Source organism: Pezoporus wallicus, unplaced genomic scaffold (assembly GCF_028554395.1).
Source record: "Pezoporus wallicus isolate ANWC-B61680 ecotype Strahan unplaced genomic scaffold, APGP_CSIRO_Pwel_v1 contig_7339, whole genome shotgun sequence".
NCBI classification, from domain to species: Eukaryota; Metazoa; Chordata; class Aves; order Psittaciformes; family Psittacidae; genus Pezoporus; species Pezoporus wallicus.
Genome location: NW_026636333.1, coordinates 1,802,768 through 1,825,456, shown reverse-complemented (window position 1 = coordinate 1,825,456; position 22,689 = coordinate 1,802,768). Strand labels below are relative to the sequence as shown.

Sequence of the window (22,689 nt, the reverse complement as noted above, 5' to 3'; positions counted from 1 at the left end):
CGCGCATACATCGGTGTGCGCGGCGCATGCGCGCGGAGCGAGCACGCGGAGGGCCGGGCAAGCAGCGCCATGGCGGCGGCAGCCCCGCCGGTGGGGGCCGTTTGCTCCTTTTCCCCCCGCGATTGCCGCTTCTTCGCCATCTCCAGTTCGGATGGGCGCCTGCGGGTGTGGGAGACCGTGAACAGCCGCTTGCAGCATGAGTACGTGCCCTCTGCTCACCTCAGTGCTGCCTGTACTTGCTTGGCGTGGGCCCCGCCGGGGGGACGGCAGCCCCCCAATAAGGTACAGGTGAGTGCGTGAGGGAAGGAAGCGAGCGCGGTGGGATGCTGAGGTAAAGGAAGGAACGGTGGAGCCGTGAGTGACTCTGACGCGTGACCGCGGCCCGCTCGGCTTCACCCCGCCCTCCCGGCGCCATGTGGCAGGGGTCGGCGTGGCCGGGCAGTGGAGATGCGGTGGATGGGTGCCGGGAACACTGAGTGGTCAGGGTTGGAAGGGACCTCTGGAGATCATCCGGTCCAGCTTCTCCTGCTAAGGCAGGGCCACCCAGAGCAGGTTACACAGGAGGGTTTTGGATGTCTCCAGAAAGGGAGACGCTACGACTTCCCTGGGCAGCCTGTTCCAGTGCTCTGCCACCCTCAGCATAAAATTCTTCTTCATCTGTTTTAGTTTATGGCCACTGCACCCCGTCCTGCTGCTGGACACCACTGAAAAGAGCCCGGCACCATCCTCCTGGCACCCACCTTTGAGATACTTGCATGTATTAATGAGATCCCCTCAGTCTTCTCCAGACTAAACAGGCCCAGTTTCCACAATCTCTCTTCAATAAGAGAGATGCTCTAGACCTCCTGTGGCCTCCACTGGACCCTCTCCAGTAGCTCCTTGTCTGTTCTTGTACTGAGGAGCCCACAACTGGAGGCAGTGCTCTACATGTGGCCTCACCAGGGTCGAGTAGGGGGTTCGGGTCTTAGGGACAAGCGTGGGGTTCCTCAAGGTTCAGTCAGGGCACCCTGCCGAAGGTGCTGGGCATGTTTATGCCTGATGTCCCCTGGTGTGTGTGGGGGGTGCTTGGGGGCTCTGCTCCCCTCAGAGGAGCCTTGCAGCATCAGTCCTCACAAGGCAGGTTTCACGTGGTGGGGGAAGCAGCACTGGAGGTTTTAGTATTATTATTTAAAAAAGGGAGGGGAGTGTGCCTGTTAGCAGAAGCTGTGACTGTAAAATCATTTATCTTCTGTATAACCTGCATGGAAGAAGCCGTCCTTGAAGGAGCAAGGTATGTTACTTCATGGCATATCTCACCTTATTCAAAAAGGATGCTGCAGAGCAGGTTGGCTGCTGTGCATATCCACTTAGCTTACAGTTCACATTCTAGTAAAGGCAGTGTCTCTCCATACTTCCTTACCCTTGGAAGCATCTGCATTCAAGCTGCTATGCTGCCCGTGATGGTTCTTCTCAAGCTCAGGAGTCCTGTGAGAAGGTTGGTGGCTTTATTCAGAGCACACGTTGGAGGGCTTGAATGTTCTCTACCTTGAGTTTGTCTTTTTAACTTCACCTCAGGTGAACACTCAACCTGAAAATATCTATAGTGTATATAGTAAGGTACATTTTCACCTTCTTTGTGTTGAAGTAATCCTATTTTCTTTAGTTAGGACATGTATTTTTTCTCAGGAAATGGTATCCTTTGGATAAAGTGTGTGAAATCCACCACCCCTTTATCATAAGATGTAGGGAGGGCTTTTAAAGATGATTTTTGGTATATTTGAAATGCTGTAAGAGATGTTTCAGAACACTCAGCACAGACTGCCAGTCCAGAAGAAATCGATATAATCTCTTTTTTTCTCAGTTGAGCATCTTAGTCGCTGAACTCTGAAAACTCCCATAACATTTGAAGAATGCTGCAGAAAAGGTCAGTTTTAGACTGGCCTTAACCTGTTCATTCATCACGTAACTTTGAATAAAAAAGGATCTGTGCATTAACTGCAGGGCTGTGTAGGTAGTTCTTCAGTGTTAAATACCTGTAACTGAGGGTTAATCCATCCTGTGTGAAATAAAACTAAAAGCTCATATAGTGCACTGCTGTGGTGCTCTAAGTCAAGCACAGGAGGATTCTGAGTGACTTTTAAAAGCTAACCCTTTCCTAGAGACCCACCCCTAAACCCCACAGATGCTCCAGTTTAACCTGATTTAGGGTTGTATGGAAAATGGACTTGATCAGACAATATTTGGCTACCTTTCAGTGCTCTTATATTATTCTAGTAGCTTGAATGTTCTCCCCTGAATGAAAGCTGGTATGTTTTCAAATACAGCTGGAAACATACCAGTTCTTGGGATAATTATGCCATAAACTTTTATAATTCATTGGTTTGTTCTTATACTGAACTGAAGAACTAAAGCTGTGATGGTTCTGCAAATACATTTTATTCAATGTGTGTTTTCTGACATTAGTCTTGGTTTTCCTTTTTTTAATTCCTGGAGAGTTGGCATCTCTGGGCAGTACTAGCATCTGATCTTCAGGAGTAAAACTATGCCACCAGATATCTGTAAATGGTGTTTGGCCAAATTACACCTAATCTAAGTGTGTTTTGGGTTGCTACCATGTTAATGAAGGCCATGTGTTACATGGAAATATTAGGAATTCAGTTTTAAGCTGCAGGCCCTGGAATTGCTGATGCAGTGGTAGCTTATTGGGATGTTCCCTGCACACATGCTTTTGTAGTGTCAGTACTTCCTGCCTGCAGTGTTCACTTCCTCGTGCTCTGTGAAGTAGTGCCTTGTGGAAGAGTATGTGGACCACCAGACTTTCAAAATACCTTCTTCCACTTTCTCCCTATTAAATTGCAACTGTTCTGTCATGTAGAGCTCTCAAGATTCTTTAGGCTTTCCGCCCGTTTCAGTGTGTTAAGTGCTTTCCTTCACGTGTGGCAGCAGAGATTGGATTTCTGGTTTGGTTTGGTTTTTTTAAGTCTCAGTGGCTGACCTACTCGAGAACGTTATGGACAAATGAGTGCACAATCCTTTTCCAAACAGCTTCTTGTAGTCATCTCTACTAATTAAAACTCTGCTTTTCAGGCAGAGTTGAAGGATTTCTAAATAAGCTTGAGTTCAAATCAATCTGAACAAAAGTAACCAAAAGGAAGTTGGTACTTGGTATAGTTCAGCTCGCCTGTCCTACCCATGAATAAAGGGTGCAACAGTGGACTTGAGTGGGAATTTTGTTGTACCTCTGGGTTGCTCCAAGGGAAGTTGACCATAAACTGAAATGGAGGGTGAACAAGTTTTAGTTAAAAGATTTATGTAAGGAAAAAGAATAAAACCTGTTCTTAATTGTGGCTTTGCTTTGCAGTGGGGGTGTGTGGGATAGTCAGTAAAACTGTATGAAGAGATGGAGAGCTACCAGAAATCATATAAACTGTATTATGTACTTACACCTCCACTGGCTATGTGGCCCTTGTCTTTGCATGTGGGACAGCAGTTTCAAGGTGGCTTAGATGGCATTGCTGCCAAAAATTTAGCCAGTTGAGTCTTTTCTCATAGATTGTCTTAAAACCTGGTTGATTTACTTGGTTGTGCATCGTGACTGCGATGGTTTCTCAGCATCTATGTTTTTGTAATATCTTCATAAACACTTTTCTTTCCCAGGAAAGGTGAAGACTAAACAAATGCTTGCAAAACCCCCAATGTAATCTCTTTTCTCAAGAGCTTGCTTTTGAGGTAAAAGTATCTATGTAGCATTTTGGTATTTATTGGCCTAAACTAAAGCACTTTTCCTTGCAGAAGATGTGTTAAATGCAGAGGAGAAGAAAGTCCCCCTTCAAAGAACCAAAGTATTTACCCTCCTGTGTTTAACTTTTAAATCTTAGTTGTGGTGAAAACTCCTAAATCTCTGGACCTGACTAAAAATTACTCACTGTGTGATGTCTGCTGTATGTCACATTAGCTGCACCACATGGAGCTTGCACAGAGCTGATTGCTCACATTTTATCTGACTTCTTTGGCTTCTTCTGGCTGCTCATCAGTGCAAATATGTCTGTTGCTTAGAGGAAGTGTTAGCTTGTGTATATGTATTTGTTTTTAAATTTGGAGAGCATGCCTTCCTGTCCTCTGCAGAGCAGGATAGCGCTTTCTTGTTGAGGCATTATGAATACTTCATATTTGCAAGAGTTTTCTGAATAGCTTTTGGGAAAAACCTCATAATTCTTGATCAACTCTTCCATTTTCTGGGTAAAGTATTGAGATTATGTTAATCTTTACCTCTGCCTCTGGGATATGAAGTCTATGAGAAACTTAACTGTTTTTTCCCTTCATGTATGTCATCACTAGGCTAGCAAAATGGCCTCCACCAAATGTTTCTAGGTGACTCATAGCACTTGGGTACCTTGCTCATGGAGGTACCAGTTGAGTCTCTAGGTTGGTGTGCACTTCAGTGTCTTCAGTTTGTGTCTTGGCAGAGTTTGTGCTGGCTGACTGGGTTTCAGACTTACAGAAGATTTTTTTCCTTTCTGCTTTAACACTGAGAGCAGCTGGTCAGACTAATTTATTTCATCTTTTGTTTTTATTTTTGATTTTCCAGGATGGTCCACAGAGGAAAAAACGGAAGTCTGAAGTTGCAGAAGTGGACAGGCAATTAGATATCCTGGCTGTTGGTACAGCAGTTGGTAGCATTTTGTTGTACAGCACAGTAAAAGGAGAACTACAGAGCAAGCTAGTAAGTAATACACTTTTCATCACATGCTACCAAATACTGATGGTTTCAGTCAGTTTATGCTGTTCTTTCTGCTGCTCAAAAATAGAATAAACTAACCTAATTACATGTGTCTTTTTCTTAATAGCTGTGTATATCGATAGAGGTGCACTAATTCAGGTGCTTGGGAATCTTCAAGTGGTGCTTTTCTTTGTTGGCAGTATGTATGCATTGAGAAATCTTGGGTTTGAAGTTAATGTGATATCTTAACATTGTACCATTGTGCACGGATTTGTTATGTGTCATTCAAATTAGCAGCAATGATGCAATGCCTAACTGGAGAGTTAAGTGTGCTGTGGAAGTGTCATGCTCTCGGTTCCTGCACAGTACTGTGGGAAAGGAGGGCAGGACTGAAGTACCCATTGATTCTTGGGAAGTTGTCATGTTGATGGACTGAGATGTGCTCGTTTTCATTCTTCCTTTCTCATTGAGAGCTTCCCTGTTAGTCCTGAGCACTTTGGTTTTAGTCTTGGGTTATGTACTAAACAAAATAAATCTGTATGAATGACTCTGTGCAATACTTTGAGGTACTTGCACATACTTTTGCTTCTAAGCTGTTAGTTGTATGTAGGATGATAAATGTACGTGAATTTAGGGAAAGCAATGACTTCTTAAAATCATGATACATGCAGGTGACACTAGCTAATGAGTATCAACCGTTTTATGGAAAAGCTGTATTTATGCTTGAAAACTATGAAGAAATACGAGTTTCAGGTGAAAACACTGGCTGCTCTTTTATAGGAGCAGCGTATCAGATGAGTACTTCATTTTTTACAGATAGGTTGAACAAGAAGATTATTCCTGCTAGCATAAGAGCTGTCACTTTTAGCTGCCCTTATTGAACAGATTGTTTTGCTGTGATGTATTTTGTCTTGCTCAAGGCTGATTTGCAGTGACACTTTAGGGAGCAGTCTGAGCTGGGTGGTGCCAATTCAAATAGTGAAATTTTATAAACTTCAGGAAATATTTTCATAAATGATTAAAAGGTATATTTGAGCTGGTTGTTGAGAGATGAATGATATGCCTTTGTAGGGTCTTCTCTTTCTTACAATAGTTTGCTCTTGAATGCTGAGTACAAAAGGAAGGCTGTTCATCTCTGAATGTACTTAAGCAAGCACGCACTTAGATGACTGTCCAGGTTTCAATTGTAACAGTTACTTTTCTTCCTAGTAGCTGGTGCAGGGCTGTGTTTTGGCTTTAGTCTGAGAACAGTGCTGATAACGCGCTGATGTTTTAGTTGCTTATAAGTTATGCTTACTCTGATCAAGGACTCTTCAGTCTCTCACGCTCTGCTAGGGAGGAGGGGCACAAGAAGCCAGGAGGGAGCAGAGACAGGACACCTGACCTGAACTAGCCAAAGGGGTATTCCATGCTACAACATGTCATGCCCAGTATAGAAACCAGGGGAGTCACCCAGAAGGGACCGATTACTGCTCGAGTCAGGCTGGGTATTGGTCAGTGGGTGGTGAACAGTTGTATTGTGCATCACTTGTGTTTTCTAAGCTTTCAATTCTTCTCTTGTTGTTTCTTATTATTAGCATTAATGTTATTGTTGGTATTCTTTCTATTATCTCTATGTTGTACTTTAGTTATTAAGCTGTTCTTATCTCAATTCTTCCCACTCTCCTCCCCATCCCACCTGGGAAGCGGGGAAGTGGTGAGCTAAGTGGCTGTGTGGTGCTGAGTTACTGGCTGGGGTTAAACCATGACAATGACTGTCAGCAAGACATCTGTGATAGACTTTCATTTGAACAGATTTCCTGCTGTTAGACAGCCTTGTTTGGCTGTGTGTATAAAAATAGTGGGCAGGACGATTTTTGTGTTCATTCTGAAGTGCTAGAACAAAAATGAATTCAAATAGTTATGTGTCACTAATTCATATACTTAGATGTATGTATCAAAACATGAAATATCTTTAACCTGTACAACTCTACATGTATATTGGTCTCTTAAGTTGCCAGTGGTCTGAATTTAGCTCTCAGCAGTTTGTTCACATTGCTAGTGTGGGAAGACTCAATATTCAAGACTTCTTCATTTATTAATTAGTTGACCCTCTCTTACCTGTTGCAGGATGGTGGTCATGACAACAGAGTAAACTGTGTGAGATGGCATCAAGACACCTGCTGCTTGTATAGCTGTTCAGAGGACAAACACATTGTGGAATGGAACACACAGACCTGCAAAGTAAAGTGGTAAGTGGTGCTGGTTTTCAGTCAGATTTGTTTGCACTTGCTTTTGTGTATTTCCTCACTCACAGGTTTTAATGAGGGCCTGTTGGAAATTCTTCACTCTGCTATCCAGTCTTTGTGCCCCCTGCACAGAATTGACTATTGACTATTACTGTTCTGAGATTGGAAGTGGTTTTATTAAGGGATAAAAGAATAATTCTAGCAGGGTTTCTTCATTTGTGTATTGGAAAGACTAGATGAAAGGAGTTACTGCGCTGAGAGATTTGGGTCCCTCCATACTAACTGTTACTGGGACATGGGCTTCCAGTCACTTTTGTGATGCTGAAAAATCTAAATTCCAGAAAATATCCTTGGAGATGTGGGGGAGCAGATACTGGAACACCAAATTTCAATTAAATCAGTTACATGCACCCAGCTTTGCTCAAAAGGGCCTTGCTGTGATGATAACCCATTTGGTTTCGCTCACTACTAATGTGCAGTGAGGACAGTTCCACTTGGCTGTCTGAGCAGGCTGCTACTATTTACAGGGTTGAGCAAAATAGAGCTTAGTGCAAAGTAACAAGATGTCTGGTGAAGGCATTTACTTTCTTTCTGTAATGAAGTCTGAACTGTTTTTAAAGAAGCAGCAGAGATTTCTAGTAACAATCCTGGTTATATTACTTCAGTAAGAGCTTAGTGTATGATGGCACCTTGATCCTTCTCTTATGTTATTTCTTTTCTGTGACATTTCCCAGTGGTGTGTTATTCTTACTGCAGCTCTATTGGTTTGTTAAAGTTGGTGTGGGCACTTCAGACAGCCCATCATCAGTAGCCTCTGTGATTTCTCATAAAGAGAGGTGCATCCTTGGGTTTTTATTAGGACCCTGACGTAAAGTAGAAGATGGCTTTAAAATCTCCCTCTAGCCTTCTCTTTTTAGGATTGAACACATCCAGTTGCTTCACCTTTTCCTCTTGCATTTCATGCTCTAGTCCCTAAACCGCCTTCATGGCCCTCCACTGGATTTACTCCAGGGTGTTAGTGATTTCTTCTACTCTCCCAAACTGGACATGGTGCTCAGATGCAGTTTCAAAAGTGTTGCACAGAGGAGAGAAATTGGTTTCCTTACTCATGTTCAACTCGGCCATGAGGACTGCAAACTTCTTTTCTACAAAGCTACTTTCTAGGTATTCATTCCCAGCCTGTACTGGGATATTTCCATCCTATGTGCAGGACAGTACATTTTCCTTTGAGCTCTGAGGTTTTGACAGCCTGTGTCATGGTTTAAACCCAGCCAGACAGCTCATTCACTTACTCTCCACCTTCTTGCCCTCCTCCTACTCCTGGAGGGACGGAGAGGAGAATCAGAAGAATGCAACTCCCACGGGTTGAGATGAGAACAGTTTAGTAACTGAGGTGTAACACAGATCACTACTGCTACCACCAATAATAATAATGATAAAGGAAATAACAAGGGAAGAGAATACAGCACCTCACCACCAGCTGACTGATAACTTGCCCCCCCCCCCCCCCCCCCCCCCCCAGCCCGACGAAGCACCGACCCATACCTCGTCCAGCCCTGCAGTCCTAGCCCTTCTGGGTCCCTCTCAGTTACATCCTGGGCATGATGTGCTGTGGTATGGAATACCTCTTTGGTCAGTTTGGGTCAGGTGTCCTGTCTCTGCTTCCTCCCAGCTTCCCCTCCTCCCTGACAGGGCATGAGGCTCACAAAGTCCTTGGCCAGACCAAAACATCAGTGTTATCAGCTCTGTTCCCAGGTCAAAAGTCAAAACACAGCACTGCACCAGCTACTGAGAAGGAGAAAAAATGACTGCTACTGCTGAACCCAGGACTGCTGAGATGTCCCTGGGTAGCAGCCCTGCCCTCCAGCATATCAACTGTTCTTCCTAATTTGCTATTGAATGTGAACTTGTTACGTGTGCATTCTTTCCTGTTTTGAGGTCATTAATGAAGATCTGGGCGATATTAAATAGTATTGGGATGTCCTTAGTGAGTGAGGCTAGAAACTGGCCCCTAGCTGGACTTCACAGCAGTGATCACAACTGTTTGAACTCAGTGTAGCTAGATCTTATCCCTCCTTGGAGTTCATTCATTCAGTCTATATATCTCCAATTTGGCTGCAAGGACACTATGTGAGACATTGTCAAAAGCAAAGATACATGGCATACGTGGCTCTCTTGTTCACTGGATGTCTGTCTTGTTAGGAAGGCAGTCAGGCTGGCTAGGCAAAATTTGCCATTTGTAAATCTCTGCTGGATGCTCCTAGTCACTTTTTGACATTTGTGTGCCTAGAAATGGCTTCCAGGTGGATTTGTTCTATAACCTTCCTGTTGTTTCCTGTATTCTCCTTCCTGTGGATATTTGTCTCTTCTCAAGTCATCAGAAATGTCTCCTGAGCTATGCGGCTCCTCAAAACAATAGTGTGGTCTTGTAATAGCTATGGCCTTAGCAGTTCTGGATGCATCCTGTTCAGTCTTAAGGAGTTGCATGTCTTGGGCTTGCTATGATCCCTAATTTGATCTCTCTTTACTATGCAGATTGCTTTGCTCCCTCTGGCTCTAGTTTCATGGGAGGCCTGAGAGAATATGCTCTTCAGTGCTTTGGTCTTTTCTGTGTACTGAATGCATCCCTACACTATTCAGGAGGAGGCCTGCATTTTCCTCAGTCCCTGTCTTACTCCTGCTGATGTCCTTTTCTTGGCCTTCGTAGTCCCTGCTGGTTTGAACGCCAGCTAAGTTTTGGCTAATTCTGTCCCTGCATGTGTGGACAGTATATTCCTGTGTGTAACCTCTCTCCATTTCCCCCTTCTCTATATTTCTTTTTTTGTGTTTCTGAGTTGGGTTAGGAGTTACCCACTTGGGCAAGCCAGCCTTCTGCAATAGGTGGTAGTTTTCTGCTCACCTTCACCTATTTCAGAGGAAAACTCCATGCACTCATGCTATCCTTTTGTGTGGAGAAACCTCTTTCCTTTTTACTTTCCTGGCATGTCCCTGCTGAAGTGCCTTCCTAAAGGTTCATTAATTGCATCTCTCTTGTTGTGAAGGCTATCCCAGTGTTTTTCTGTGATCCCAGCTCTGAAGCTGTGTAAGGAGATAGAATTCATCCTGTTGATATCCCATAGCATGTATGTTAGTGTACAGGTACTCGAGGTGGGTTGCAGTCATACTGCTTTGCTTTGTTTTAAGTAACAGAGAATTTGAAGTAGAAATTCGGATCAGAATAGGCAAATAAAAAGTAAGTTGCCAGTTGTTCAGTATAAAATAACTTCGTATTTTTGAGTTGCTGTGTTTTTCTGTAAACTAATTTGAAGGAGAGGAGCAGAAACAGAATACCTTTGACCTCATCTTTGACCACCTAAATTAGTATTTCTTAAAATAATTTTTGCCTTAAGTTGTCCAGTGTGGTTGTTATGCATTTTGAGATGATGTTAATGAGTATTGTTTCTTCCTGTTTCTCCATCTTTCTCCCTTTGTACAACACCTCCATCCATATTCTAGCAAGTGGAAAGGTGACAATAGCAGTGTCACCTCTTTATGCATTAGTCCAGATGGGAAAATGCTGCTGTCAGCTGGTAGAACTATAAAACTGTGGGACCTGGAGACCAAAGAAGTCTACAGAGTAAGTAACTTTGTTGAATTAGATGCAAAAAAGTACCCTCCTTGATTGATGCCATTATGTATCTGGTGTTTCCTGGTAGGACATCTGAAAATGTCAGTAAGTTTGAGGAAACAACTGACAATTTCGGGGTTTCTGGAAGCTGTTGCTGTGATGATACCTTCAATTGTGGTTTCAACTTGCTGAGTGTTGAATGAGGACATTAAATTCCTTGGCTGTGTCTGAGCATGCTTCCAGCACCCCTTCTAAAGCCTGTACCAGAAAGATGGATGCTGTTCTCTTTCACTGGGTCCTTTTCTGATATCCTTCTAGCAGGAGAACTCAGTTCGCCACAGTATTAGTTACTGCTGGTGTGGGTTTGTGCATGAGCTATCTGATGTTAAACATCAGTTCCTCCTTCAGCTTTCTTTGGTAAATTTCATGTATCTGGTGGCATTATCAGTTTTGCTGTTAAAACAGTTGGCAGGCATAGGAGCAAACCCCTTCATGTTCCTGAGCAGGGATCAGACATGAGCAGATTACTGTGTTTTAACTGTTACGTGGACACGGCCATGGTCTCTTGCCTGCTAGCAGGTAGGACACAGCTAGTCTCTGATCTCCTGGTACTTGCTGTCAGGTTGGTGTGTGCACATGTGCTGTTACTCTGGACTGGCTGGCACATGGCAGTTATCATTTATGTTTGCATCCTGTGATAACCAAAACTGCTGTTTACAAAAGTAGATTGAAGAACAAGAGTTTTTTTGGGGGAGTGGTAGTTGTGTTGAACAGCCTCAGTGTGTCAGCAGACCAGTGCATTCATCTCACAGTGAGAATGCAACTAGGTGTCTAATTTCAGTATAAAAGTTGAAGTGTAAAAGGTGGTAGCGGGGGAGTGCATTCAACACTTAAGAGCAGTACAGGTGGATGCAACTTCTTTTGCGTGAGCTTAGTCCCAGTAAATTTGCTTTTGATTCCTCCTTTAACTTTTAAAATTCTGAAAAATATCGGGGGGGGTCAGGAAAAAAATCCTTGAGATACAGAAATGGAGGGAGGCTGGTAAAAATGTCACTGAAATGTCCTTGTTGACTTAGTAACACTTGAATCTTTCCTAATGTTGTGTGTAAACTAATGTGTTCATTTTTGTCATATGGCTGCTTATGGCAATTATTGAAAGATTCTTTTTTTTTCCCCCCTCTTAGCATTTCACAGGCCATGCTACATCAGTGTCATCATTAACGTTTACCACAGTGAAACCTATGAATGAAAATAAGCCCTTTGATGGAATTACAGGGCTTTATTTCTTGTCTGGAGCCATACATGACCGATTACTGAGTGTATGGTATGTAAGCTTTTTTGCACCTTTTGATTATGATCTGTATTGAGGATGTTCCTAAATCTGTGATTAAATAGAAGGTTAAGTAGAAAAGGGACACTCTGGAAAAACACAGTGATGATCTCTTAAATAGTGCTTTAAACTCTGATTGTTTAATGAAGATGTGAATTGTCTGTGTCTGAGTATGTTTCCAGTTGCTGTTTGAATCGCTAGTGTATACCAAGAGCATACTGTGTGGTAGGCTTCCTTGTTCTTAGTACTTACTGTAAGGTTTAAGCTAAGTTGTTCTGCTAAATTTCACTTGGGAGTTACTTTGCACTTGGAATTTAGAACACTTTTCCTAAGCTGAAATCTGAAATTACGGCATAAGTAATGCTGCTGGTGATTTATAGGCTTTATGCTGCTTCATAGGGGCAGAGGGTGCTGTTTGTGCCATGGTAAATAATGTGAACTGTATTGTCTTCCAGGCAGGTCAGATCAGATAGTAAAGAAAAGAATGCCGTGATGTCTTTCACAGTAACAGATGAACCAATTTTTATTGACCTGACTGTATCAGAAGTCAAAGAAGAGGTAGGAGCAATAGTTTGTAACCAAACACATTCAACAATTCTCAGTTGTCAAGTCAGTTTCCTTTTAAGGGTATAAAGAAAGAAGTTTGGTAAGTATTTGGGTTCTGTTACGCAGAGATGAGATTCGAATGGGAGTAAGGGTATTTATTACAGGTGTGTTTATAAAGCGGATAGCTATTAAGTGTGAATTTGGTGTTTTCTCCAGAAATTTTGCTTGTGATGGCAGAAGTGTCAGTTGTTTCCTCTTTAGAACAAGGCTCAAAAATGGTAGTTAGAACTTGGCAGCAAAATGGACAGGGAAAAAAAATCTTTCAGAAAATCCATTTTGGGTATGGTCCTGTTTGTTTTCTGACCTCAGGTGGCTTTGGCAGCATGACTGCGTTTTAAAATGACTAGCTTTTAATGAGTTAAAGTAGCAGCATACATTCCCCAGCTCTCTCTATTTCAGCAAGTACAAGTCTTTCAAGGCAGTTTTCTTATGAAAAATGTTAGTATGTGAAACCCATTTACAGAGTGTTTCAGTAATTATGTAAAGCATTTTTCTCCTGCTGCCTTTAGATTCCTGTTCTAAAAGCAGTGTTTCATGCTGTTTTTTCTGATGTTCCCAGTTGTGCCTTCTTACTGCAGGTATTGGAGTTAAGAGTTCTCTGTAACATACACCTGTCATTTAATTGCTCAGGGAACTCATCTCAGTTTCTCTCCTCTAAGCGTATTTACAATGTCAGCACCTCTGTAGACCCATGCCTCTAGACATATTAGGTGCCTTATTTATGGAACTTTGCTGCTTATCATGACATGTGTCTGCTACTGTGCTACTGTTCAAATTTGGTTATATCAGTAGTGATACAGTAAAATACAGTTATGAGTTACTTTTTTTGTCTCCTGACAGTTGTAGTAAATGTTCCTGAGATGTAGTGTCTTTGATCTTCCTTATGGATTTAGTTTTATCTTTAATGTGTTTAGTTACTGAAAAAAGTCAAATCGTAGCCATGCAACTGTTTCTGCATGTCCTGTACGTCCAGGAAGTTTGTCTTTTGATCTAATAAAAATCTTTCACTGTGCCTTCTTTCAGCCTGTGAAGTTAGCAGTTGTTTGCCGAGATGGGCAGTTGCATTTATTTGAGCATATCTTAAATGGGTAAGTTAGCATTCATCTTGAGGGTGTCTTTGGGGGCGAGAGCTGGGATTACTGTAAGGCAAAATTTAGTCTTTCCATGCTGCTGCCTTTGAGCCATTGTATTTGTTCACAAATCAGCTTCCAGCTGGTTCTTTGTCTTGGGATACTTAGTTGTTGGGGGCTGTGCTGAGCATCAGTAGGAAGTGTTGCTTTAGCCAAGATTTTGTCTGTGTACCTCATCTTAGCCAGTTGTAAAAGGTGTAAACCAGCTAAGTTTGCTGAGGACCTGCTGACAAAAGGTGCTTGCTTAAATGTGTGAGATATTGAAGTGTTTAAGTTTTAAGGGAATTCAAAAGAATTCACTTGGAATTCTTTTCTTTTTTTTTTTTTTTCCTTCCAGTTACTGCAAAAAACCCTTAACATCAAACTGTACTATCCAGATAGCAACGCCTGGAAATGATGGGGACTCCACACCAAAACCAGTCCCTATTCTGGCAGCTGCATTTTGCTCAGACAAACAGTCTCTGCTGCTTGTGTATGGAAACACCTTACAGCCCATCATAGAGAAAGTGGTATGTAAAACTGACTGGAAAGGTTTTGGGGGTTGTAATATGGACTGTGTACTGCTCTCAATGGGAGGGATTGTTTTTACTTTACAAGTTGTGGTAACAAGGCAAAACTTACTCTTTCTCCCTCTTCTGGGAGCTATGACTGTTGCCCCTGAGCTGTTCTAAAAGGTAATTTGTATTCTTCCATTCTTTCAGTTAAAATACAGCTTGACATTATTGTTGGCTGTTTCTTGCCATTTCAACTGTTTCAATCAAAACCATTGAAACTGCTTTTAATACTGTTTCAGTGTACCTGTGTGATGCTCTTTGGAGAGCATAGAGATCTGGTAACAAGAGACAGGTGTGCAAAGCAGCTGCTGTTCTAGAGTGAAAAAAGTTATTTCTACTTTATAGCTCCAGAATTTGTTCTCATCTTTTAGTAGCATAATGAATCACAGGAGTGAATCTCAAATATTTTAACTGCTTTTGTTCATGTCCTTCTAGTCTTTAAACACCATGGAATCCCATATATGTTTGATAAGGGACATCCAGAAAGTGTTGTCACTTAAAACAGATGTTGCCCTAACAAAGGTGAGTTTTGTGTGAAATGTGATTTTGTTGCTTCTCTTGTTTACTTTGGAAATGGTAGAATTCATTGCTGTATTTTGCAATGAGGTTGGATTTCTGGATGGACCTGCTCAGAGCTGCAGTGGTAGATAGAGATGTCTGTAGCACTCGGGCAGGTGTGAGTAAACTGCGCTTCATGGCTGCTGTGTGTCCTAGTGTGCTCTCACACAGTTGCCATCCTATAGCTCATAGCAAGTCCTGTTCTTAGCAGGTCTGCCTGGTAGACAATACTGGCTGATGGTTTCTCTTCTGCCTGAGATCAGTTCTTCCCCTAGAATCTGTCAATGTGTACACCCTCTTCGACCCTGATGATTTGGGGTGAGGTTGGGATGGCCTTTGTTTTAGAGCCTAAATAAAATGAAACTAGGCCTTAAAGGCGATGTCCTTTTGGCTCTTTCTCGAGGTGGCCTTCATGTTCCTACTCACAGGGGTATGGCACCTGGGAATGTGGGCTAGACACTTAAATGGCAGCAGTGCCCACTGGGGCCACTTGCCACTGTTTTCTCTCATGCCGGATCCCCTGGGGGTTTAGAGATAGACTGTGAAGTTCTTAATCAGTGTGCAAATTCCATGCCTTGAAGATTTGCAAACGCCTTCTGTATTCATGAAGTGAGCAGACAGCGCTGCTTTTCTAACCCTCAAGGTACCTACCGGATCTGGTGCTCCATCAGCCAAGCGGGACTTTGTGCTGATTCCTCAGTCCTGGAGCTGGTGGGTAGCAGAGCTGAAATACAGCGAGAGGTGTAGGAACTCCCTGGCATGCAGTGATGATGCCCATCTTGGTTTCGCTTTTTGCTGAATTCCAGTGAAGACGCATTTCTCTTGGCTGTCTGAGCATGCCTTGTGGAGAGAAAGTCAGAGGTCAGTGTGGTGAGCAAAGAGGGTAGCATTCAATGCCATTGCTGTTCTACAGGAAAATTCTTGAGCTACAAAACCAATTTATTATTATTACTATTTTTTACTTCTACACACAGCATCTGGAAGTTGGTTTGCTCACTGTAGTAGATTATATTTGTTTTGCTTCAGTGGGCATCCAGCATGCCTCCCACAGGTACTTGTTACATTGTGCTGCTATTCGTGATCAGTTCTTATCTTTCAGTAGAAGCTGGATTAATCTGCATGCGGTTTAGGGGCCTGACTATTAATACATGTGGTATCTATTGCTAGCAAACATACAAATATTTGTTGTTGGATACAAGCACGTGGTTTGAGTGTTGTAAGAAGAATGATTCACAGGTGATTCCAGTGAGACAGTTGCTTTAGTTAAATTATGAAAACTACCTGACTTGTTTGACATTATTAATTACTCTTAAAAATGTAGGATTTAACTAATATGTATATCAAGGAAATGGGTTGTAATAGGCTGGGTTTACTGTGTATGTGAGAGACTGGGATTAAAATCACTGTTTTTAAATTGGAAGCAAGCTCAAGATACTAGCAATTGATGCAAAATGTGGTTATCTCCGTCTACTAGGTAAAAACGCCTGTTGTGAACTCGGACGCCAAAGTGCTAGTGCCTGGTATTCCAGGACATAGTACAGCTGTCAAAACTCCAGCCTCAGGAAAGGAGAAAAAGAAAAACAAGAGGAAACCAGGAGAGACAGGGGTAAAGTGCTTCCTCTATTGAAGACAACAGTAATAGAGAAACTAGAATCGTAAATCACTGTTACAACTTCTTTAGATGAAACTGAACTCGCTTTGTTTGGCATGGAAGCAAGCTTGGTGATACCTTTTTGTATGAAAGTAACTTCCCTCTGCTCAAAACCTTTCCCTCATTTAAGCCCTGGGTGCCTTGCCTGTAGTTTTGCCATGTTTCTGCAAAACTTTGTCCCAGGCTTGTGTCTGTCTCTGTGGGCTAAGGTATATTGCTGCTTTTCAGTCAAAACTTCTTTTCTCAGGCTGTTCTCTCCCAGTACAAAATTGGTGTTATTTTCCAACAGAAACCTGTTGGAAATCCTGAATTTCAACAGAGGGAATGCTGTAGTTTAAGTACTTAGTACTTAGTTTCTGAGAAACTGCACTTAAACAGCACTGCCCGTTTTTGTCGTCTGCAGGAAAGCATTGAAGAGCGCTTAGAGGCATTGGATATTGATGTGAGCAAAGTCAAAACTCCAGGTGGCCTTCCACAAACAGATAGCTTCGCGGTACTTTTGGTTCAGGGCTTGGAAAGCAACGATGCAGAAATCCTAAATGTAAGTGTTACGAAATCATTGTATGCTGTTTAATCTGTTCACTGAGACTTGTGAGTAGCCTTCCTGAAAGTTGGCGAGGCTGAATAGTCAAGAACCTGTTGTTTGTCCCAGCTGCTTTTTGCTGAGTTGCTGCTCAAGGCAGTGATATTATAGACGGTGATAGTGGTATTACTTTTTTTGTTGTCACCTACCTTATGTTCTGAGTCAGTTCATGCTTAGTCTCCTGAGTGTACAGTTCCCAAGTAGATACTGTCTGGAAAATGCATTTATGTCAATAGTTTTACTTGAGAAGCTTATAGTTGCACTTATACTAGGAGAAAATAATAGTTCAGGAGCAGGAAAATAAAATCTTAAGAATTTGGTGCTAAATAGAAATGTCACAGATACTGGTGAAAGGCATTTATTTACAGAAGTCAAGCACAGAAAACAGTAAAGGAAACTTTAATGTGTTCTGATGCTTCGCTGATGCTTTTCTAACATGGGGTGGGCTAGAGGCAATGCTAGATTGTTTTGGTTAATCACGTGTTTTGTTAATTGTAGCTGACTTGAAAAATGGAACTCCTTTTCATAGTAAATCTTCTTTTACTCATAATCCTCATCTTAGTTTACAAAGGTAGTGGAGTAGAAAAAGATTTAAAGCCAGGAATTTTTGATTGTGGTCATTGCTCATATACATGTTCAAACTGACTGATTCTCTGTCATGTTTTTGCATTTTAACAGAGAGTGCTTAACACAAGAAAAGATAATGTAATAAAGAACACAGTATCCAGAATGCCTATACATGCTGTCATTCCACTACTACATGAGGTAGGAGAGTGTGTTTCTTGTATGTTGTACCAGCTACGATTGGTATGCAATCTAGTCGGGGAAAATCCAGGATATGTCTCTCTATTTTTGGCTATTAAGTTGGTTTGGTAGTTTTACAGGACAGAAATTATTCCTAATTTCTCTCTAATAGGCTCTTTTCTGGCTGAAGCTTAACCAAAGGACAAAGTGTCACTGTGGAAGCTAGGGAGAGCATTAGGTCATGTGATATTATATTAAATGATTATGTGAGGAAAAAGAAAAAGAAGAGGTAAGGATAAAGCTTGTTTAGTCTGTGGCAAGCAATTAGCATTGCATCTTTTTTTAAAACTATTAAAATGAACACTGATTTGAAACATGAAAATAGCAGTGCTAGCGAGAACAAGTTATATGAGCAATATGCTAGATACTCATATGAGAGAAAGAGAAATAGAATATGTACTTCAGTGAGTTTAGATAGCACTTTGAAATGGAGGAGCAATTTCTTTCCTCCTTTGAAGATAGCTCAGGTGGCCAGTTGCTATTTTTAAGCTTTGTGACATCACTTAGTAATAATTTTTAAAGGAATTTGGCTTGTGAACTGCCTATTCAGTGATATTAAGTGTTTGACTCTAATCTCAGTGGATGGACAAGCCCTCATGTGACTGTCTTCTGCAGAGCTTGAGATTTATTCTGTGAAATAGCCTTTACCTGATACTACCTTCACTTCTTTCCCCAACTTCTCTACCTTGTCTCAGCTGCTCTACTGAGCAGATATGCAGAGACATAAGCATGGGGGGATTTTCCTTCACTTGCTCCTGCCAGCTTTAAGTTTCACTGGATATATTGCCTATTGAGTTCTGCATTTATTGTAATAATGAAGCTCAACTTCTGCAAGTCATCAGCCTGTGTATATAGAGCCAGCAATGTAATACTCTGGGGCTTGACAGTCGTTAATGTTAGCAGGCTTCAACTGCCTGGAGATATTTCTACCCCAGTATTGGGGCTGTCACATGGATTTAATGCTGTGTTGTTTTTTTTTTTTTAAACTCCCTATGTGTTATTTACTACTATTTTTGTTCTTCTAGCTTACAAAAAGATTGCAAGGCAACCCATACAGGTAAGAGACAACTCAACTACAGTGTAATTCACATTAAACATTTCTAATGCGTGCATTATGCTCTTTCCCTCCACCTATGTGACTGATGTCCATAGTAACTGTAATTAAACTGCAGCATCTTGAGGTAAAAATTCTCAGCTGATTGTGGGTGCAGAGAGGAACTTTTATTAAGGCAGCAGCATGGCTGAAGTGAAATTAAAAAGAGAAAAAGGTATCTGAAATAAGCATATAACTCTTGAGAATGTATCGGAAAGCCCTAAATATCAACACTGTGAACCTGATCAGTATCTGACAAAGTAACTATTTGATGTATAGCTTTTTTTGTTTGATTTTCGAATATATTTAGAAATCTCCTGGTGGTGTGTTTAATGACAAAACCAGCCTCCTTCCACTCATCTTGTCATATTGCTGTAAGGATAGTTTTGCAGAGACTAGCTGTCCTCAAGAGTATCGTTTGGTTTGGTTTGATTCAACAAAAATTCCCTCTTTGTAGGTGGAGAAAAAAAGTACTATGCCTTGATCTTTCATTCATTGACGCCTCCTGTAAAACATGTCAGAAACACAGACCCCTGAACACGTGTAGTTTAATCCTCACTTAAAAGTCTGGGTCTTTCCAAACAAATAACTTAGATAGGTATCTTATCTGGATAGACAGACTGTTACATTTCTGCCTGAATTTATCTTTTTACCATAATGAAAGAGGAGCACTTTCTATAGAACTGTTTAACATGTAGAAGGTGAATCTGGTGTTTCTCTGCCAATATCTCTTTGACATTGTTTATTTTTCTTTTCCAGTGCCTCCCTAATGGTTCGATGGCTGAAGTCTGTTTTTACTATACATGCATCCTACCTTTCCACAGTAAGTATTCTGCATTAATGCTAGTGCACATAACTAGAACTAGATTTAAATGCTTAAATAAATCTGTGTTCTTCCTCTGGGAATCTGTCTCCTGCTCTCCATATATGGCAGTGCCCAAATCAGTGTACAGAGTTCAGTGTACTTCTGCCACTTCTGCTTAATTGCTGCACACTGGTTATAAATTGTTTGCCTTGATCATTCAGGGCATAGTTATAGTCATTCCAAAGTCAAACCAAGATAAGTTGTGTCATACCTGTGAGGTTGGGGAAGAAATTAATGTTGGAGAGTGATTTGGCCTGTGTCACTAAGTCTTTTAGAACTAAATTGCCTTGCTGTTGTAATGCTCATCTTGAGACTGTCTTAGGCATGGCTGTGGGGTAATGGTGTGCCAAAGTTGTTAGCGTAGTAAGTAATGTTGTAGCTTCTGGTCCAGCCTTGTCTTACAAGGGATGGATAAAGCACTCTTGTTCAGTTAAGAAAAAGGCATTTTAGCATTGTTAGTCCTTTCCATTTAATGCAATTTTGTGGTGTGTCAGAACTTGCACACCTTGCGGAGGCTGCATTCATACATTGGTGTATATCCAGTTCTCATTTACACAGCTTTCCAAATGGTGCTCTGACACCTGCTTATGGCAGTGACCGTGGAAAGGAAGAGGAATGGAATTGCCATGTTTTGAAAGTAGATGATGTTTCTAAACATGTCTAAATGTTAACTGATCAGGCTGCAGGTGGTTTCTGTGAACCCTCAGCTCTCCCTTCTGTCTTGAAGAATGTGAGCAAGGATTGCTTGCCCCAGAAGTACAAAGATAGTTTAAAAGTAAGGTGTTTGTGGCGGTGTTAACAGCTTCATTTTTCTTCATCCTTTTCTTCTCCCAAGTTGCCAGACCTTATTCCTCAGCTGGGAATGCTATACCAGCTAATGGAGAGCAGAGTAAAAACTTTGCAAAAACTTTCCCGTCTGCATGGAAGACTGTTCATTCTTGTCACCCAGGTAAGTTACAGCTAAATAACATAGGTTGTGCAGGAGAGGTATTATTCGCAGGCTTAACCTCCCTCCTGTGATTGCATCCAGTGGCACTGGTCATCAGGAACTTAATCCAGGTGCTATACAGCTGTGCTGGTAACAGTTGAAGCAGTACACTTAGTTGACTGTCTAGTCAGTGCTCACTGGAAGTGTTACACATTTTTGCTGCCAAGTGTGTCTACTAGCCCATAGATTTTTAGAGGGGAATAAACAGGAGGTACTGGGCTGCTTCAGAACAGATACCTCTAAAATTTTGCTTTGTCCTTTGTATTTGTCTGTTCAACTACTACTATAAATGAATTCATGTGTGTTAAACTTGATGTAGACTTCATTTAAACATTGTTATGAGTTTTGCTGACTTTTAAGGTTGGAATATGTAACTGCATCTAAGGCTAATCTGCAAATTCTATTCAGGTTGCAGCATCGGAAGCAGTTCAGGATGTCACTGAGATGAATCAGACTGCAAAGCTGGTATATGAGGATGGTAAGTCTTGGATACCAGGTGGAGCTCAGCTCCTGAACTCACATGGCAGCTGATACATGATGGCTGTTCATCATGATCCTGTGCTTATCCACTAGTGTACAATCTGCGAGGAGAGTTTCTGTGGCAATTCCGTGGCAGGAAAATCAGTGGTTAATGATGTGAGCAGCTTGTAGTTGGTTGTTCCCATGCCTTCTTTTTTCCTTCTGTTTCCTCCCATTTCTGCTTCAAACATTAAGGAATCGGTTAATTGGAGGTTTCGTATGCTGCTTAATGTAACTGGCAACCTCACGTTTTTAGTGTTAGCTGCCCTTCTGCTAAGGTAGATATGGTCAAGGTACTTTTATGTTTGCAGTAAATGTAAGTGTATGTGCAAGTGGGCACTTCCAATTTGGCCTGTTTTTCTACTGCAGCTTCATACAGTATATTCATAATGGAAGTGACTTGTTCCTGATTCTTGTTGATCAGCCTAATCTTCAGATAGGATTAGTTTTGGAATTGAAATAGCACAGTTTGGAGACTTAGCAGCATGTGGGGTTGGGCTTTGTTTACAAAATGACATTTTAAAGTCTGTTGTCCAGACTGAAGGAAAGCTTTCTCTTTGCAGAATCCTCAGAGGAAGAAGGCTCAGATGATGAGATGATTGCAGATAAGGAGTCTGATGTAAGTGGAGTTGGATCAGGTCTTCTCCCATTTGCTTGTAGCAGAAGAAATAGTGTGACCGTCAAAGGTTCAAACATTCCTATTTATTTTTTTCCCCAGGAAAACTGGGATGAAGACGAAGAAAAAGCGGAGCAATCTGATGAACAAGACATGACTGTTGAAAAGGAAATCAATGGTGATTCTGATTTGGAACCAGAAAATGAAAGTGAAGAAGAATAACAACACAGAAGAATGATTTTAACAGTTTAAACAAGTGGGCCACCAAACTCTTAATTCTGGATCATCTTGCGGAAAGATGCCATATTTGCATATTGGGAGTGCAGACTTGTGCACAGCCTATGTGCAGAGGCACCTGTGGGGCATGGTGCATTTCTGAATCCAGAATGCTTAACCATGCCAGCCTTCTCTCGCCCTATTTCCCTGCGCTTACTTATAGAAACATTTCTTCCGCCTCATGGTCAGATTATGCCTGTCATGTGGACATGCATTTGTATCTCAAGTGAAATAAATCTGCCACCACTGTTTGTGTGGTAAACTTGGTTCAGCTTTATATTGAATTTGTTTGCTATTCGAGGATCAAAGACAACCAGTCTGTACCTTCTTTCCGTGCTTCAGTTAGCATAGCAAGTGGGGGCATCCTGCTGCATTTTTATAAAAATGAAACGGAAAACAGGAGAAAAAAAAAAGAAAAAGATATTTTTGTAATATTTAATTCTCTACTGGAATTCTTTTCTCCCCTCCCCATCCTCCATTCGTTTAGCCATGCCTTGGCAACATCTAAATGACGACTTCAAATGGCGTGGGTTTGGGTTTTTGTTTTTGTTTTTGGTTTTTTTTTTAACAAATTTGAACTCA

At 41.6% G+C, this 22,689-nt stretch overlaps 1 protein-coding gene and 3 non-coding genes across 5 annotated transcripts; all 4 read left to right on the top strand.

Moving 5' to 3' along the window:
• Positions 1-10: 10 nt before the first annotated feature.
• WDR43 (WD repeat domain 43) lies at positions 11-22,497 on the top strand. 2 transcript variants are annotated; one of them, XM_057400075.1, is made up of 18 exons: positions 11-282; positions 4,568-4,702; positions 6,809-6,930; positions 10,423-10,543; positions 11,719-11,858; positions 12,320-12,422; positions 13,494-13,558; positions 13,938-14,109; positions 14,590-14,676; positions 16,187-16,318; positions 16,767-16,904; positions 17,625-17,711; positions 18,776-18,807; positions 19,603-19,666; positions 20,544-20,657; positions 21,105-21,174; positions 21,779-21,834; positions 21,934-22,497. In XM_057400075.1, exons 1-18 carry the CDS (start codon positions 70-72, stop codon positions 22,051-22,053), a joined length of 1,971 nt encoding a protein of 656 aa, XP_057256058.1. In that variant the 5' UTR covers positions 11-69; the 3' UTR covers positions 22,054-22,497. The 2 variants fall into 2 exon arrangements, with proteins under 2 accessions (XP_057256058.1, XP_057256057.1); XM_057400074.1 differs by having other exon boundaries at positions 11-288.
• Positions 7,360-7,437, top strand: LOC130594301 (small nucleolar RNA SNORD53/SNORD92). Its single transcript, XR_008971052.1, has one exon. It is a non-coding gene; the product is annotated as a small nucleolar RNA SNORD53/SNORD92 (small nucleolar RNA).
• On the top strand, positions 10,686-10,769 carry LOC130594302 (small nucleolar RNA SNORD53/SNORD92). The gene has a single exon (XR_008971053.1). It is a non-coding gene; the product is annotated as a small nucleolar RNA SNORD53/SNORD92 (small nucleolar RNA).
• On the top strand, positions 15,472-15,550 carry LOC130594300 (small nucleolar RNA SNORD53/SNORD92). Its single transcript, XR_008971051.1, has one exon. It is a non-coding gene; the product is annotated as a small nucleolar RNA SNORD53/SNORD92 (small nucleolar RNA).
• Positions 22,498-22,689: the final 192 nt, after the last annotated feature.